General features: G+C 40.5%; 1 protein-coding gene across 1 annotated transcript in view; it reads left to right on the top strand.

Moving 5' to 3' along the window:
* The first annotated feature begins 110 nt into the window (after nucleotides 1–110).
* Nucleotides 111–18,338, top strand: part of NSG1 (neuronal vesicle trafficking associated 1) — a 23,031-nt gene continuing 4,803 nt past the window's right edge. The window contains exons 1-3 of the mRNA XM_085309577.1: nucleotides 111–355; nucleotides 3,921–4,037; nucleotides 15,098–15,208. Coding sequence (XP_085165703.1) covers nucleotides 227–355; nucleotides 3,921–4,037; nucleotides 15,098–15,208 — 357 coding nt within the window. The 5' untranslated portion in view covers nucleotides 111–226. The remainder of the gene's footprint in view (nucleotides 356–3,920; nucleotides 4,038–15,097; nucleotides 15,209–18,338) is intronic.

Genomic DNA, 18,338 nt, shown 5'->3' on the forward strand with positions numbered 1-18,338 from the left:
ACTGTCGCCGCTGAGGCGAGCGGTAGGAGCGCCGGCGGTCGCTCTTGCTCCCCAAACCGCGGGCGCTCTCCGAGCCGCCGAGGGCAACGCTTGTTTTTATAATATTTTCCGCCGCGAGGCGTTGCGGGCTCGGGCAGGGGCTGGTGCGTCCCGGGGCGCTGACACGCTCCGCTCCGCGTTTCTGCCTCTGTGCGTGTGCGCAGGGAAATCCTGCTCTCCCGGAAGGATGGTGAAACTGGGGAGTAATTTCAGCGAGAAGAGCACAAAGCAGCCGCTCTTGGAGGATGGATTCGACACCATCCCCCTGATCACACCCCTGGATGTCAATCAGCTCCAGTTCCCGCCTCCCGATAAGGTACGCGGGGCGCCGGTTTCCACCGCGGAGAATCACACCCAAATCTCGGGCGAACAACAAAAGAGCCCGTTACGTGTAGCGAGCAGCTCGGAAATCGCAAGAAGCGCAGGGTGTTTTAAGGAGTGGCAAATCCATCTGGGGGGAAATACTGGCAGTTAAGCTAACGAAAATCCAGTAGTRGTGATCTGCATTAAAATTACTTCACTTACCATGAAAAAAAAGTAGTGGAAAATGTTAGCAATAAGCGTGTTTAGATTTCAGTGCTGCTGTCTGCAATGCATAACCATACAAATGCAAGCATCTCGCTGTGGTACTGTCATGCCCCTTATTCAGTACCTTTCTTCACAGTATCTGGAAGGTACTGTATATGCCCTATGAATTACATGAATTTTCTCTGTCCTGAAAAACCTCTCCTAACGGGAAAGCGCTGCTTTATCTCTCTGCAAGATGTACGTATGTACGTAAGCAGACTACCCACAGACTTCCATATTCCTTATGTCTCAGTGGGCCTCCCTGCTAGCCCCAGACAAGCTGAAATGACTGGATGAGAACAGCCTGCTGGGCTTCTCTTTACAGATTATTTGCCCCAAAACCTCCAAGCAGGTTATTCGGATGGTCCTCAGCTGGCCAAGGTGCTGCTTACAGCATGTGTTCCACTTGCCTTGTTACGCGGATTTAACGTAGGAAAATGATATAGTAGCCTGTCAATCTGCTTCTTCCCCTCACAATAAAGAATTTACTAAATGTTATCGTGAGTAACATCCTACTATGTCCAGCACTAGGATACTTTTTCAGATACTCACTTTTCAGATATACATCTGGCAAAAAAGCTGTATGATCTTTGGAAAATACAAAATTTGACTKGGGAATGGTCAGTAATATCTTTTAAATGATTTTTGTAATTATTTTTATTTTTGGCTTCATGTCTTCTGTCAATTCTACTTCTAGATGCTGTGATAGGTCCCTCACAGCTTAAAAAAATCACATATTCTTATATAAGGAATAGAGAGTTTCAGATTTCTAAATTTGCTGTATACCATGTTGCTTGTGTGCAGTACAAAGGCATTTGTGACCTCCATTTGAATGCCTATCAACATCATTCTGTTTTGTACTTAATGACCAGTTGGCAGGCATAAATACAGTAGGCCATAACGGCTGCTYCAGAGCCTTAAGGCCTGTTTTCCACCATCAGTTACTTGGGTGTAAATCACATAACTGAGGACAAAATTGCACCCGAAGGCTTTAGAACAGCTTTGTCTTATGTGTCCWATATGCCTACCAAATGGTGACTGGGCATGGCCATGATGTCAGCCACTGAGGACTGACGTCCAGAGGCATTTGTTGTGTTACTCCACTGTCATGCAGGTCTCAAAGTGTGGTCAAAGATTTAACGTAAGTGTTGCTCCTGTTGCAAAGCCATGAGGCTCTGTGCTGCTTTGATTGCTTCTACAGTTCTTTGGTTGATAAAGACTAGAACTGGAAGACTGGAACTCTTCCCACCTTCACAAGGTTTACCTTGAACAAAAGCAAACATACACCTAGACTTAAAACCTGAAAAAGTGTTCSATTGGCTTTTCTACTTTTCCTACTATGTGTGTGTTAACTTTCCTTTCCTTTGCAAACATTGAGGAAAAATAAAAATATATACTGGCTTTGTTCTGTGACTGTCTGGTTAGTCATGTAAGTGTTTGTTGGTTGCTATGGATTAAAAGGCAGTAGGGCAATTGATCATGTGAAAATAGCAAACATAGTAAGTCAGAATTGACACAAAAATCAAATTCTGAGGTACAAGGACATTTGTATAATAAATAGGAGTACATACTCCATAAATATGTATACACCCACACGTGTGTGTATATATATACATATATACATATATATATGCTTATTATTCATGGACAAGACTCCAGTACAGCAGTGAAGCATAACTTCAAGAATAGTAGTGATTGTAGCACRATTTTGATGATTTTGACAGCTTCTAAATTAAGTGGATGAATTGATTTAAGTTCGTTTTTAGGTATGTTAAACAAAAGAAGACATTACATAACCAAGCAGATAGAACTGTATGTTCAGTTCAGTAGCAACTGAATGTGATGTGAGTTGCCTGAGATTATGCAACATAAGGGGGAGGAAGGGAAGTAAAATGTTAAAAACATTCAAAAAATCTTCAATTTGCCCAACAGCATCATGGGATTAATCATAAAGTTGTATAATTATAATTATTATCTTATAGCTGAAAATGGGTTTAAAACTACTTTCCCTATGTCCTGCATATATCAATGTGATATTTTGAAAGTATCTAATAAGCCTTGTGGTACTGGGCCTAGGTACAACTAAGTGTTCAAAATATCATTTCAGGGAAGTGAGGGGGGAGGAGAGGAGAACCAAAAGCTTTAATTTCAGTACCTGGCTACCTGTAGGTGTGTCAATCCTAATTTCACAATAACGTAATTGCCACTGGTAACAGTGGCACAATAACAACTGATTATGACAGTTTAAAAGGAATAGCATATTTATTCTTTGGAACATCAGGAAAACAAAAAGAATAAATATAAACAGCACTGTCAGTACAATAAATAGCTCACTATTTTGAGAGTGATACTTTGAAAAGGTCCTAAAAACTGTAGAAGACAGAAGTGAGGCAAGTAGGCTAGTTATGTGAAATTTTGTACAACTAGAGTACCTAGGAGAAGACTAGAAATATGAGGTAATGGATGTTTTAGGGATACAGGTAAAATGCTGAATTTTGTGGCTTGAGCCAATAGCTCATAGCAGGAAATAAACTGTTCTTAACTCACAAGGGTTTCTGTGCATCTTGCTGCTTACAGCAACTAATCCAAAAATTATCTGAGACTTCAAGAATACAGTGTAAAGAGCTATATTTTAGCACATATGGAATAGCAAATAGATGGGTCATTTCACTTCTTTCAAACTCAAAATGGTGCCATCAAAGAATATTGCTACTGATGGTAATTTCTGAGGACCATCTTAAGTAACTATCTGATCCTATTGGTCTCTGATTTGAAATCGCATTAATAGAATCTCCTGAAGCAAATGGAGATGACTGTTCTCAAACTATACAAACAGAGTGGGAAGAAATTGATGTTTCATGATACATTTGGATTTGAACTAAATAAATGCCTGTGTAGTATAGCAGCACAGGAACAGAACAGTTGGAAAAACCTGAACATTAAAGAAACAGTGTTGTGTAATGACTCTTCCTTTAGGTCCATCAAAAGTACTTTGAGAGAAAATTTACTGATGGTTTCTGTGAAAAAGTAGACAGGAAAAATAACTAACAACTTACAGCTTCCTTAGAGGAATTACATACAGTGGGAAAAGGACCAGTATGATGCTAGATGCCCTCGTAGGCAGGGAAAAGAAAAGCATTGGTATGCTTTTAATTGTGTAGGGAAATTGTTTCCTGAATAAATTAGTTAATTCTTGAGTAAATAAGATGACGACAAGTTTCAGGCCAATGCACCTGAGGAAGTGCTAGTAAGGTACTGATATAAATATATATAGATATATACATATATATATATATATTTTTTTCTTTTCTCAGGTTGTGGTCAAAACAAAAACAGAATATGAGCCTGACCGCAAGAAGGGAAAGTTCCGTACTCCTAAAATAGCTGAATTCACAATCAGCATCACTGAAGGGGTTTCAGAAAGATTTAAGGTAAGCAGTGCCATCTGTAGATGGTAATAACTCAGTCGTACTCCTGAAAGTGCTTACGATCAATGGCTGATTGTAGTCAAAACTGGCTATAACTAACACAATGTTTTTTGTAGGTATGGCTGAAAACAAATGAAAAAAAATCAATGTTAAAATAGTTCAGTACTAAGCAATGAAAAGCAAAAGCAAATCCTGCTGCATTACTGGTTTTAATCCCTCACTGGCAGATCAGTACAGAAGGCATTTCTGTCAGTGGCAGGTGTCTATGTGGGCTACACACAGTTAACTCTCATTACATGGGTAAAGCTCCTGTTAGTGTTGAAGGGCAAGAACCACAAGAGTATTTGTTTTCTTTTTGGCTTATTATTCTTTACTGTAGCCAAACCATTCTCATAAAAGCACTGTCATATTCCATTATGTAATTTTTATAGTTAAATGTATGACTTGGCAGCTTAGGGATATACACCAGAGCTCTTTGCCATCAATTTCCGTGGTCCCGATGCACCTTACAGCTTGGCGATGACTGTTGCTGGAGGCTGGCAGTTCAGCAAGAATCAGTGACTCAGGTTTATTCCTTAGTGTCCACACCTTTTTTTTCCACTTGAGTAGTCCCAAAGGAAAGCTGGGAGCTTAACTGATGCAAGGATTGAACCACCTTTCCTCCTGATCATGTTTTCATACCTATTGTCTTAATAAATGAAGACTATCATTTTCTCTAATTAGGCATTCTACCCAAGGATGCCAAGGCATTTTTAAACAGTAGATAACTGCGCTATTCAGTGCACAGGTACAAATAAAGTTGGAAAGCGTAATGTTTAGTCTGAGGAGAAATGTACAGTTGCAATAAAAATGTGTATTCTCATTACATAGCACGTATGTAACAACTATTTGTGTGATGGTAATTCTAGGCTGCACGCAAGGATCTTAATTCTGTAACGTGGAGAATAAAACACAGCAATTGTGCCTGGCCTAAAAGCTCTCTAGACCCAAGCTTGCCTTCAGAAATGTATGCAAAGCTCTACCTGGGATCAAGCAGGCAAAACCAACAAAACAACAGAACGAGGTGAAGGCTCAAGGAAGAGTTTAGTSTATGTTTGCAAAGGGACTTTGTGGAGTGTTGCCATGCCAGATGTTTAAGTGTGGATCAGCCAGTAGAGCCTTCAGCCTTATGAGATCTGTTYTCTGTAAGCTGTACAGGGAACAACCTCAAACTGGCTAATAGAAGATGTTACAGAGTGTGACAGGGATTTACTGAGGAAATGAGACCTAGTTCCAATTTTTCCTTCATCTAATTTGGAGCAAGGACATCCCATCCCTCACAGAAAATCCTTCTGGGAATTCTGACTCTTGTTTTCTTTCTCCTCCTGAAGCCACAGTTCTGGTCCTTGAGAGTAACCCCCCCCCCTCCTCTTAGGTGAGGCTTTTACCTACTATGTTTAAGGGTAAGATGCAGACAGACAGCTCAGGACAAGCATGACTTCTGTTTGGCTATCTTTTGTGCAAGTCCTGGACTTGAAAGGACTCTGGAAGGAGCTCTGAAAATGCTTATTGCGTTGCAGGAGAGAAAGATGAGAAATTGTTTAGTCTGAATATCCTGCTAGGATTTAGGTTCCAAGCAACCAAGCAGAATCTGTAGTTGGGTGTTTTGCACTTACCCACTAGCAGAAATATAGAGAATAAGGGACTTCATCACTGTAAGATTAAATTGTAGGTGAGAAAAGACTTTTGAGTATCTCAGCTGCATCTAAATGTTTTACTTAAGAATATACATCTTCTTGTTGATATGGATTCGTTCTGTCTTTGGGAGAGCTGAGCAAAGAACARCAAATAAATATCTTGTCATGCTGTTGTGTAGTTATTTCTAATTTGTGTGACTGAACAGTTAGATGCCAGAACATTTTGATGTTGCATTTTTATATATCTTTGGATGGCATACTTAAAACAAAATGTCTTTTAGGTATTATTTTATGATGATCACTCTGGGCTGAATCGCATACTACAGGGTTGCTAGGTTTTGCTGCTAGGTAACTGCTGCATCAGAGAGAGGTTTCAGTAAGATTTGGTTTCTCTTGGGAATTGCATGATGATTCACACTGTGGCTGTAAGTCTGGGCTTCGAAAGGAGGGTGTAGGGGCTGATCAATTAGAAAACTGTGGTTCAGTTAATTGAAAACAATAGTTTTATGCAGAACAATCAGGTCCTAAAAATGTCCCTTAATTTCTATACAACAGTTCTTGAATTAAGTTATGCTGTTTGTAACATTTTAAAAAGCAGGCATGATTGTCATATTCACCACTCCCAGTAGTAAGTATTTCATGAATAATTGATGACATTTCATAAATATGTAGATGAAAAGTACCGATTGTGTGAGGTTTTCTCCTGGGTCCTTATTAATTGTGAACTATCATGTTAACTGCTGCTGTTGGTTCTGAGAGAGCAAAAGGATATTTGTTTGAAAATTAAATATTTGCTGTCATTATAAAATGCATTATTTAACTGGTGGGATATTGACTTTGGCTTGCATGCTTGAAATAAGCTTCAGAAGCTGTTTTAATAACTTTAATATTCTATATCACTGATGCATAAGCTTGCCACAAGATGCAAAATCAGATATTGCACTAAGAATAAAAAGTCAGTCATATTTACTAGCAATTCACATGTGTATTCTAAGATGTAGTTTTACATAAGGACAAAGCAGATGATAGCATTTTTGGGATTCAGCAGTGCAGATCATCTAAAGCTGTGCTTCTTGAGAAATCATGTACTTAACAAATGAAGCAACTCAAGCACGTGCRTATGTCATGTAGATCATTTGGTATTTTAGCAACTGAGTAAGAAATTATAAAATGTGTTCTCTGCATTCAGTCTACATTACGACAGTTATAACAACAGAGCTGAGAATGTTTGCAAAGAAAAATATGAGTATGATTTTGTGTATTAAACCACGTTCTGACTTCAAATTAGAATCTGTTTCAAGTATCCCAGCAGGTCAGAATGTGAAGACTTCCTGATTCTGTGAACCCTTGGTTTAGTTTTCTGGCACTAATCATACCAAAGATGTGTCTTTCATATTTTTTTYATTGAGAACTAGAAGTCTCGTTCTTGTTCTTTGGACAGTGTAGGCTAATGTGGGGAGATGGTCCTTCACATCTGGTAGGCARTTTTCACTGAGGCAGATTTTTCTCTCCTCTAAATCATCCACTATACAGAATAGCACAGCCAGGCTGGAAATGTCATTTCGAAAGAGACTTATAAATCAGGTGATAGGAGAAAGTTATTGCGGGAGAAAATTGATGGTATCAGWAAGCCAAGGCCAAACTTGATTGGTCAGCTCCATTGACAGAACAGCGTTTTTGTAAACTCCGGTTGGATTTTGTGGTAGGATGTCTGTTCTGGCTCCTATAGAATTGGTCTGCAACAGTCAGTTGCACACAATCACACCAATTTCAGAAAAAAATCTGTTTCTGTTATAAAGCAGAAAGCTGTTTTTATCTTTGGGAAAACTTGAGTAAAGAACATTGAGCAGTATTTTGAAAGTAAATACTTCTGTTTCCCAGTAAATTTCAAGCAGGTGAAAAGGTTTGAATAAACTGAAATTGTGGTCTACCTTAAGCCCTGTGGTTCTATACAAAGGCAAATCCATTCCTCAGACTTTATCCTTGACATCTATACACGTACTAAGTGCAGAGCCAAAGCCTGAAGCTTTCTTGTGCCATAAGGTCGTATGTACTATCAAGTAGCAAGCAGTCACCTGAACGTATGCATGAAGTTATGGAAGAGGACTAGAGACCTTCTTCTAAAATTTTATTCAGTTATTTTAAAAGGTGGGAAAATGTATGTATGTAACGTGTATTAAATGTTCCATTATTGCTCAGTCTTAAAGGGACATCCTTTAAAACATATTTACCTGTTTTTCTTAGTATTGCTATTACTTAGTAATACTAAATAATATTATTATTGCTGAAAAAATAATTGGAGAAGAAGAAAACATCTCTCTGTTAGTTTCTGTGTGATTACTTTGGATAACACTTTGCTTCCAATTTAAGTCTGTTGAATGCATGAGGTAAGTCGGCCCACTCCTGTACAGGATAGCACTTCCTTAGGTAATACCATGTCTTTCACTTAGTRCTGGAAGAATGGCAGGCACTTACTGTCATGAGTAGTTCTGTTTTCTTCAACAGAACTTCTCACAGGATTAAAGTTGCTTACAAGTATAAGTGTCTGGCAGGTGTTAGGTTTTGAATCTTTCCTGTGTTACTTAAGCAAGAAAAATAAAGGAAAAYTAAATAACAATTCTTTATTGTAGTTGTTATTTTAAAAAACGTAGATGTAAGTAAAGGCACTGCTGGGCAACTATCTTTATTGCTCTTTTTAATCGTTTTCCTTCTTCAATTCTTTTAAAAAAATAGATTTTTTTAATTGTTTTTTAAATCGAATTTCTAGCTAAAACTGACAATTTCATGTTAAATTCCTGACTAAAAGGAGTTTGTTTACAGTCAGAGTTGGAAGATTTAAGTAAAATGGGGGCATAACAGCAACTTGCCTGGTCTCAGTCAGGTGTCCTGTGCCTTTGTATTAATTAGAAATCCTTTTCTYGCAGCAAGGCCACAGACTGCAGTGACACAGAAGATGCTTTGGGTCTCTCAAGTGTAAACCGCTTTACACGGGCATTCCTCAGATGCAGTAACTTATCTAGCCTCTCTCGTGGCTTTACTAATCCTTTCTAGAGTTTGTGTGGGAAAGTAACAAGGTTCAATCAGGGCCATAAGGTTTCTTGGGCTCCTTTCTCTGACCTCTGTAGTTGTAACACTATTATATGGTGCAACATGATAGAAGGAYGTGATGGGGACACTCTGTGCCATGACTAGTTATGTCAAACCCTGAAACTAGTCTCTCAAGGCCACTGCCTTGTTRCCTGCCTTCTGGCAATATCTCCCTCAGGTTTCATTAATCAACTCCCTTGCAGGCAGGCTCTTGTTGCCTTACACTGTCACTTTTAGGAAGAACTTGGTCTGTAGCTTCTGCTCATTTTTAGTTACTGTCCTTCTTGAATCTACCTTTTTTGCTATTACTCTGTCATCTCCAGATAAGCTCCCAAGCCAGTGCTATCTTTCTTTTTGTAATCTCTGTTTGAGAAGGATAGTCTTTTGATTTCTCTCTCTTTCTCTCCTTTTTTTTTTTTTTTTTGGGGGGGGGGAAGGGGGGGGTACGGTCTACCCCAAGAGTCTTATCCTGGTGCAGATGTTCTGGCAGAGAAAATGAGTTTGGTAGTTAGATGCCAGTAACTAAATGTGATATGTGGTGTTAGAAATGTCCTCCTGAAAGGAGGCACCTAGTTGTCTTCTGAGCCACTGGTAATATTTTGTATATTCCCATAGTGGTTTAAACCAACTTAGTCTATATAATTGGGACTGCTGTGTAAATGAATCTGGGTCAAATCTTGTGCATGGACATGTGAGCATCAAGCTGAATCTTCTCTATTATCCCTTACCTGTATTGGTTCAGGCTCATCTTGCCTGTAATCTTTTACAGACAGGCCCATATAAGAGCAAACAAGAAAATTACTTTGGAAAAACGTAAATGTTAGGGGAAGTGGACACCTGATTTTACTGTTCTGTAACATGCTGGCAGAGGGCATTGTGTAGCTGGAGATGCAGGATTTCAGTGGARAGAGGTCGAATTGAGGTCACGGCCATTTGCAGGGAAGTCAACATGATGTTTCATGACTTTTAAGTCTGTGGGATGTAGCCAGACTCAATCTATTGTAATTACAGTCTGGCTGCCTAAAATTCTRTAGTTTAAATTGGATAGCAATAATCTTAATTTCCTGTCCTAAATGATTGTGCAGGGTTGCTGTATTTCATCCCAGAGAGCTTTGCATTTCACTGGCGAGCAAAGCATAAATTGGTTGTAAATCGTTTCAGATGAAAGGTGCTCTATAAATGTATGTCTTCTCTCTTTTTATTTAGCACCAAGTGTGTGTTAGTACTTTACAGACAAAACAGAACCAAAAGTTGTGTTCCTGAGAGGCTACAATTGAAATAGATAATGCATGGATGTAAAATAGAGATGGATGTGACAAAGTGCCAGTGACTGAGCAGTGAAGATTAATACACATCTTGTTAGTTCCACCTTAGTTCCACTTCTCACAGCAGCATGAACGTTCCTGGGTAGATTTGCTGAAAAGTGCATGATGGGAAGAAAAACTTGAAGGAAAGCAGTGCAAAAAAGCACAGAGAGGGTTAAGGAAAGAATTTCAGACAAAAAGAGAAGGCATGAGAAGTGTGGAGGTGATGGCACAGGAAAAAACAGGTGGCAGCAAGGCTTCAGTGGGACCGTGAAATAAAGGCAAAGTGAAAAGAGATGTGGCTAAGAGGAGCATAAGAAGCAGAATTATGCATGGCCTTGAAACAAGGCCTATAATTTGTTCAGAAAGGGACAGAAGCCAGGAAGGGATCTGCAGAGAAACAGGCATAATTGGTGCAATTAATGAATTTTGCTGTAGCATCTCGCTTGATTAAAATGGGAGCAAGATAAATGTTAACAAAGTGAGGAAGGAGGAGACTGCAGTAGCCAAGCCAAGAGAAGAGAATACAGCTTGCAGTGCTTTGCAGCTGCAGCAGCAGGATGGACTGATCGGGAAGATCTCRTAGAAAATCTTGATGGTAAGGCCTTATCACCAGTCATTCACGTTTTAGTGTAGTTGTCAGATCCGGGGAGTTTAATTTGTTCGGCTAAATGCTTACAGAGTCTGAAGATGGGGATTTTTTTTGCCGTAGGTACACTTAGTTCATTCATTAGTCATCTCTTATTTCGATTACTGTAATGGCTTCTGGCTAGACGCTGTCCTTCTGCTCTTCACTTAGAATCTATTCAAAAATCTGCCACATGCATATCTTGTCATCTCTTCTGTTCACTTAGTTCTGCTGCCAGATCTCCTTAAAACTAACTTTAAAGGATGCCCTGAAGATAAAAACAAAACCACACTGTAGGTCCCTAGTTAAAGGAAAGGCTTGATAGTGCTATCCTGTAGTTATTTCATAAAATGTATTTTAAAAGACAGTCACTCATGTGGTGTGACAGACACCTTGGTGTTRTGTGATGTGTAGTGGCAGTGCATTATGGAAGAGTTTGCTCCCACTGTGTGGTCCTGCACTCGGCCAGCTGGCTGCCACAAGGAGAAGAAACTGAAGGTTTCCTTGTGGGGTAGAGGAGTAGTGCTTGCACATGAATTGCAGTCTCCTACCCYGAACACAGGACAAGAAAAAGTTGTTCCCACAACCCCTGCAGGAAGTAGAAAATGACTTTCCCTTAGCTTGTACAGAGCATACAAAGTTGCTGTGAAAGAAAGCAGTAAAATGTCAGCTTTGGTAGGGCTTGTGGACCAAAGAAGCAGCTTTCTTCTTATTGTGCTTTGATCTGTGAAGGGCAGTTCACAGGGGAGAAGTCAAAGGCAAGGCAGAGAGGAGGGGATCTGCTGTGTAACTGGCAGTGCAGAGATGATGACTGGCTCGGTTCAGAAGTGAACCTGGGATCAGACTGTTGTGGACCATCAGTGGTGGGGTTCTGTGAAAGTGAAGGGAAAAACTGTGATAAGGAAGAGAAGGATTTTCAGCTTACAGGGGAAAAGTGAATTGGATTAATAATGGGATCATCTTGGATTCTGTTGCTGGATTTCTTTTCATCTGTGTCATTTGTATGCACAGCTCTTCTTTCCTTGCGCAGAAGTTGCTTGTATCCTGCAGGATGGTAAGAGAACTGCACTTCTGTTCTGTAAGAAAGGAGATGAGAGCTTACTTGATTAGGGATTTGCAAATGGAGTGTGATTACAAATATTGGAGATAGTAAGAGTAAAATTTTATATGTTAATACCAAAATTAATAAGATTAGGTAATTCAGTAAGTAAGTGAGGGAGAATGATTATCTGAGAATTAAAAGCCAGGAGCCCTGAGAGCTTTTCTCTGGCTTACTGTGTGGCAATGGAAGGACCATGTTAGATGTGACTTGTAAGAGCATTGAGAACTCACAATTCCAAATAGGTCACTGATACAGGTAAATGTTCTGTGCGTCAGCAAATCAGCCCTGAGGCCGTGACTCTGCAGCATGCCAAACTCCAGCAATGTGCACAATATATAGACCATTTACCCCATCCATGGAGGAGACAAATGTGAACTGAACCAATCTGTTGTTCTGCTTGGTGCGAACGTCCAACATCATAGAGCAGTTCTCTGAGAGAAAGCCACTTTCTTCAAGGCCCTGTGGAATACGTCTTGGAGGGCACAGGAAGCCTCGGTAATAATCTCACCAGGTTGTCATCTTTCTTCTCTCTGTTTTCTTCTTTCTTCTCTATCCCTTCTTTCTTCTCTATCCCTTTTCTTATGGGAAGAGAAATGATTGCCAGAGTGGACAGACGAGGATAACACATACTTTGAGCCAGTGGATTGCAGGGGTGGGAAGTGAATGACCCAAAGGTTGCAACTTGGAGTGGAGTATGTGTGTTGTGGAGCTGCCTGGCTGGGTGAGGACTGCTTTCTCTTTCTCCCTGGTCCCTCATCGCCTCGTGTTGCCCAGCTTAACAGGGGCAGAAGCCTTGCGCCCATGGCCCCACAGGCAGGCTGCAGTTCTGTTCGAAGCAGAGGCATGTTTCGGGMCCCTTGGCTTGGCTGCGGATGCTGGCAGTGTGTAGGATCAGCAAGGTTTTAAAGGAAATGGGACAAGGAGTCCAAGGTAGCAGCTGCAGTATTAGGGAAGAACAGTCTGTTTTGCTAGAGCCTGGAATACAGGGAAAAATTTTGGTGGAGAGCAGAGAATAAAGCTTGCCCCATTTGTGGAGAGGGGAAGATGCTTGCAAACGAGACGCAAGGTTTGAGCCAAGCCAAGGGCCCATATATCTGTATGTCAGGGGGATGGCTGAGGAAAGATGGGAAGAAAGCCCAAACGAAAACAGAAGGAAAAAAAGGATACACCTGCTCAAAATACATGGGAAGGGCTCAGAGGTGACTGGGGCAGCAGTGAGGAAATGACCAGGAAGGAAAACATACCTGATCTCTTGGATGACATACTGAGACATGGGATGAACTGAAGATACGAAGCTGGCAAGACGGAGTAATCTATCCAGGTTTTCAGTGTGATTTTGAAAATGTGGAGTGTTTTTTAATCCAGTGACTGTTCTGGGAAACTGAAGACGTTGCTATTAACCAGAAAGGTCCTTTGCTCTGTGTCACACTTAGATCAGCATAGTTACATTAATATTTACATTTCTTTTGCTGAATTACTTTCTGATCTGTGGTTCTTCTTGCCTTCTCTTCTGGCCCTTCATTTTTTGCTTATYTTCTGTCAATCAAAAATCCTTGTAATATCGTTGGCTTCAGCAGCACACTGTACTCCCTAACCTGGTTTCTACCAGGAAGCTTAGCACTTACTGTTACCTGTCCTGGGTGAAGTTAGCTTCCCAGCATGAGAAGTCTGTGGAAGCTCATCTCAGTCTTTCAGTATCAGTACTAGTCCCACTGCTAGATGTAGTTTGTAGTGTTACAAATTCTGTTAGTTCTGGGAGTTATCATAATGATAGTGTGAGGTATTTTTTTCCCCAAGAGGCAAAGCTCTATTTTTTTTTTTTTTTACTTCCTAAAATACCAGATTATTTTTCTTGGCATAATTGACCCTGATATGTTGAAATTCTCTTTTTTTTTTTAGAAGGTGTATTTACCTGACTTTCCCCTATTTATTTAAAATATAGATCATATTGAACTTTGTTTTAATTTGTTAATAACATAATTATGTTTGTTTCTGTTTGTTACTCTTTTTTATGCTGGAACAGATGCTGGCTTCTTTCTAATTTGCTTAAATATAAAAAAAAAAAAAAAAAAAAAAAGCTCAACTACTCTTACTCTGAAGTCTTCTATTCTCTGGGAACTACTCATTTGTGTTTCAGTAGAAGTTTTTGAACAATAAAAATGCACATCTGGGACATTCTCTCAGATAATGAATGCCACTTGCTCAGCTCACACCTTCCTCAATAAAAGAGATCTGATTAGGGAGCTYTGCAGTGTAACTGCTAGGACAAAAACTTGCACTTTTTCTGGCTAATGGGAAAGGGAATACTAGAGGTAATTTTATTTCTTACATTACTTAAAAGGTTGTCCAGTCTCCAGCTGCTCCGAGTTTAATCCTGGGAAAGTTACCATGATACTGAAGCTAATTTCAGTTTGAACTTAATGGTGTGTCTCTGACTCCGTTCGAACATGAATTCAGGACCAGAGAGGTCCTGAAGGACACGGGGAGAGTCAGTGCCATGCAGTGCAGCCTGTGAAGCGCAGTCTGTAAGGCTGAGATTTGAAGGCTTCTCTGGGAGCGCTGCAGGGGCAGTTGTACCTGGACTTTTCAGTGCCCTATGCTGAATGCCTTGATGCATTCCCTTATGGATCTGGGTTACTCCTGTGCAGTCTCCGCATGGTGGAGAAGTCCTGGTTTGACCTATAAATTCAGGAACACTGGGCTTTCAAGCATACAGCTTACTGGTACAACTATCCATAGGTAASGGGTGTAACAAACGCTTCCCCTAACAAGAGGGGGCAGACACTACTTTCTCCTTGCCCTGCTAGTCACCTTTATTATTTAGATGACACCTGTGTTAATTTATTATCATCTGACTCAATTCTTRGCCAGGCATGGGGTAAACATGTTTATCCAATGGCACCTGACATAAACTAGACTTGCATTTACATCATTCAAGTACTGGAAAAGCAGCAGACCCAAACCACCTCGATGTGTCCTTGTGGCCTCATGTGTGCACTGAACAGAAAAGCAACCRAAAAAGCCTTGCGGGGTGGTGGCAATGGGCCACTGCCCAGATGATCTGCTGTYTCCTCTGAGAAGGGGGGAGGCAGAACCACTTATGTGCCACTTTTCTCRTCTCTCTCAATAACTAAGTAGCCATTTTTATTCTTTGCTTGATTTTACTGTAAAGGTGTTCGTAACTGATGTCTGCCACCTGCAATAACAAACAGCAGTACCGTACACAGTGCTTTCCTAACTTGAGCGTGTTTTGTTTGTCTTTACAGGTAACTGTGCTGGTCCTTTTTGCTCTTGCATTCTTAACATGCGTTGTATTTCTGGTAGTCTACAAGGTTTACAAGTATGATCATACCTGTCCAGAAGGATTTGTTTTCAAGGTAAATTGCATGCTTCTAGAAAAATAGAAAAGTATGTAATATTCTGTTTAGTGTTCTCTGTATAACCTTGACTAAGTCATGCTGCATTGCATACAAATTTGTGGTTGTTCCATAGGTTGATGTGATTMCTGCTGTGTTTTTCTGCTTATTTTGTAAAGGGGGTTGTGACTATCACGCTATTTGCCAATAATATTTGCCATTATTTCTGTTAATGCACTAAACACAGGAAGTATAGCAGCAGTCCCAATACCAGCGTCCTTCAAACCAACTTCAKCTGCAGCTGTTTGAGCAAAGGCCTTATTTATTGGCTTATACATTTGCATGTTGTATGTTCCTCCAAATTCATAYGTTGTAAGAAAGAACAGAATGATAAATCTAAAACCTGGAGAAAATAAAYTGACTCTGGAATATATGTCACAGAAACAGGAAAGTAATCATTCCATTAAGAACAGCAGAGCTAAATAAGGGCTGTAGAAAGAACTTCTTGTTCTAGAACTGTGACCTCCAAGTCTTACTGTCACAGGCCAAAAATTATGCCAAAAAGGAAAAATGTACATTTATTTGGAAAAAAACAAACTTTCCCTAACTGAAAGGGAAGCAGGGGCTCGCGTAATTCTTACAAGATTGTAGTGCTGGCTCTTCAGCTATGACCTGGGCTGAAAGTCAGAAAGGAAACATTGATTTCTCTCAGTTGTAAATTCAACCGGGTTGAATTTGGATGTAATTAGATAAGAAAAGTACTGTTGATGATGACATTCTTCTTGTCTATATATTCTTTTAAGACCACCTGATCAAATGGGTACCTTGTGTGATTTTTCAGAATGTTTTCTGCTGGAATGGGTGCCTCAGCACTCCTGAAAAAGCTGTGCAGAACCTTTTGCGCCTGTCGCTTTGGGCACGTGCATACTTTAAAAGAATCTTGACAAAGTTATAATCAGTGATGCTGTATTGTATTAATTTAGCTCCAAGCATTTTTAGGTTACTGCTTTCCCTTGGTTCAAGAGGGGAAAAAAAATACCATGGTTAAAACATTGGTTGGAACTCAGGAKATTCAGCTTTTGATTCTGCTGTTATTTCTTGTTTCGTCTCGGACAAGCTGTGAAACCGCTCTGTGCTCATGTCTCCAGGGATGATAGCTTTTCTCTAAGCTCTCTCTTGGCTTCCAGCACTTTGGAACATGGGCTGTATGTTCCTACAGCGCGTATCTTGATGTGATCCTGACTTGATAAGAACAGCCAGTTAAGTGCTCCTGTCGTAATTGCAGTAACAGTCTGCTGCTTCTGTGTCCCTTCGTATCATGTCATCTCCYTCTTTGAATTGCAGCCTCCTGTTTTCTTTGGCCTTTTCCTTCTGGCATCACAAACATTTWAGGGGAGGACTGTTCCTTAGTTGTATTTCAGTTGCGCTGTTGGCAGAATCTGACTGGGTTTCTCTTTGTGGGATCCTGTGTTTCAAACAGAAGTCAGGCAAGATGTCCTGTAGCTTATTCTTTAAGGCGCAGCACATACGTACTCAGTACTGTGCTGAGTGTTGCTCTTCCAGTGACAGGTTTTGTGGAGGCAGTTTCCTAGGTGTTTGGTGTCATAATGCTAGGATTTGCAGTGTCTTTAGTCACTTAAATCTACGAGTGTTACAGGATAAGCATGTTAGCAAGCCACAAGACCTGRAACTAGCAGTGCTGACATGAGTTTGTCTTGTGCATGTGCCTGTTCTGGGGAGAGTCTTTACTATGTCATGGCATAGCTCAGCACAGACATCTTGAGAGAACTTAAAGAGAAATTAATATCAGTTGTGATGATTTTGTGACTGATGCCTCTGTGGACAGACTTTGTGCTGCAGGTGAACTCAGTAACATACTTTGGCCTGGATGTCCCCAGACTTCGGACACTGATGTGATCTGCCTGCTAAGGGCAACAGTGTCCTGCCTCAGGAAGTGTGGTACGGTGAAAATCTCTGCAAAAAGCCTGAGATACCATGTCCATGACACAAACACTCCTCCCTGCTTTGATGCTCTCAATATGCAGAGCGGTTCCAGAGGTTTCACTGTTTTCAACCTTTCTGCTGTCCTGTGCATCCAAGGTTTTAAAGTCTGCTTAAAATTAGGTGCTCATTTTTCTTTGTATAGGAATCCTAAAACTGCTGGTGCTTTAAATTGCAGTCCACACTAATTTCTGCTTGGTGAAGCTTTGTGATACAGATGTAATACTGCTGTTCTGATGAGTGAACGCTGCYTTTTCATTTGCTGTTGTGTATACCCCTCCTCTGATGCACTCTTTACTGGCTRCTGGGGAGAGTTGCTGGAGTTTATCTATCTCTGAAGACCTGAGCCTGCTCGCATCCCTGAGAATTTTCTCCAGGGCTTTAGCATGCTCCATACTGTATCTGTGACTCTTGACCTTATGTGGACAAGGCATCTGCCTTCTGCAAACTCATAATCAGCAAAACAATTTCAGTTCATTAAAGGCAACAGTCATCTATTAAATTTGGAATTACTGACCCAGCAAAGTTAATAAAACAGAAGGTATTATTATTAAGTGAAACATTGATACCGCTGGRTTCTTCTTATCAAGGGAACTAAAGTAGCTATCGTAATACAGCCAAATACAGACTGGCAACCAGGATTTTATCAGGCATTAAAGACCTTAACTCGTAACTAATTTCTGAAATAGAAGGGCTGTGAAAGAAACAGGACTGCTCCTCTGTAGCATCCATTTKCTCTTCCTGCCATTCCTTATTTCTTCTCTAGTGGTTCTGGGAACCAYGAAAACAAATCAAAAGGATAGAGAGAAGTGTTCTGCATAAGCTGACAGTCATGGGCAAGACACCGAGTGAGGCACAGCACCAGTTCCCACAGCTGTGTAACTGCACAGTGCTACTTTGCTCGCTCTGACGTGCAGCTAAGCGAAGGGGTGATTTCCTTGGGCAGCGTGCAAAGAACTGCTGGTAAAAGGGTAGTTTCGCCTCTCTTTGCTAGAAACACAAAATCCTGAGTGCAGAAATACAGTCAAGATGGCATCTGTAATATGTGTTTCTTAGGCCCTTCTGTGACTATAACAAAATAACATTCCTGGGTCATTTTGCCTGTGACAGAGCAAAGTGCCTCTATTATCAATTAAAGAATATCTGTGAG

Source organism: Rhea americana, unplaced genomic scaffold (assembly GCF_003343005.1).
Source record: "Rhea americana isolate MKP2758 unplaced genomic scaffold, rheAme1 scaffold_30, whole genome shotgun sequence".
NCBI lineage: Eukaryota > Metazoa > Chordata > Aves > Rheiformes > Rheidae > Rhea > Rhea americana.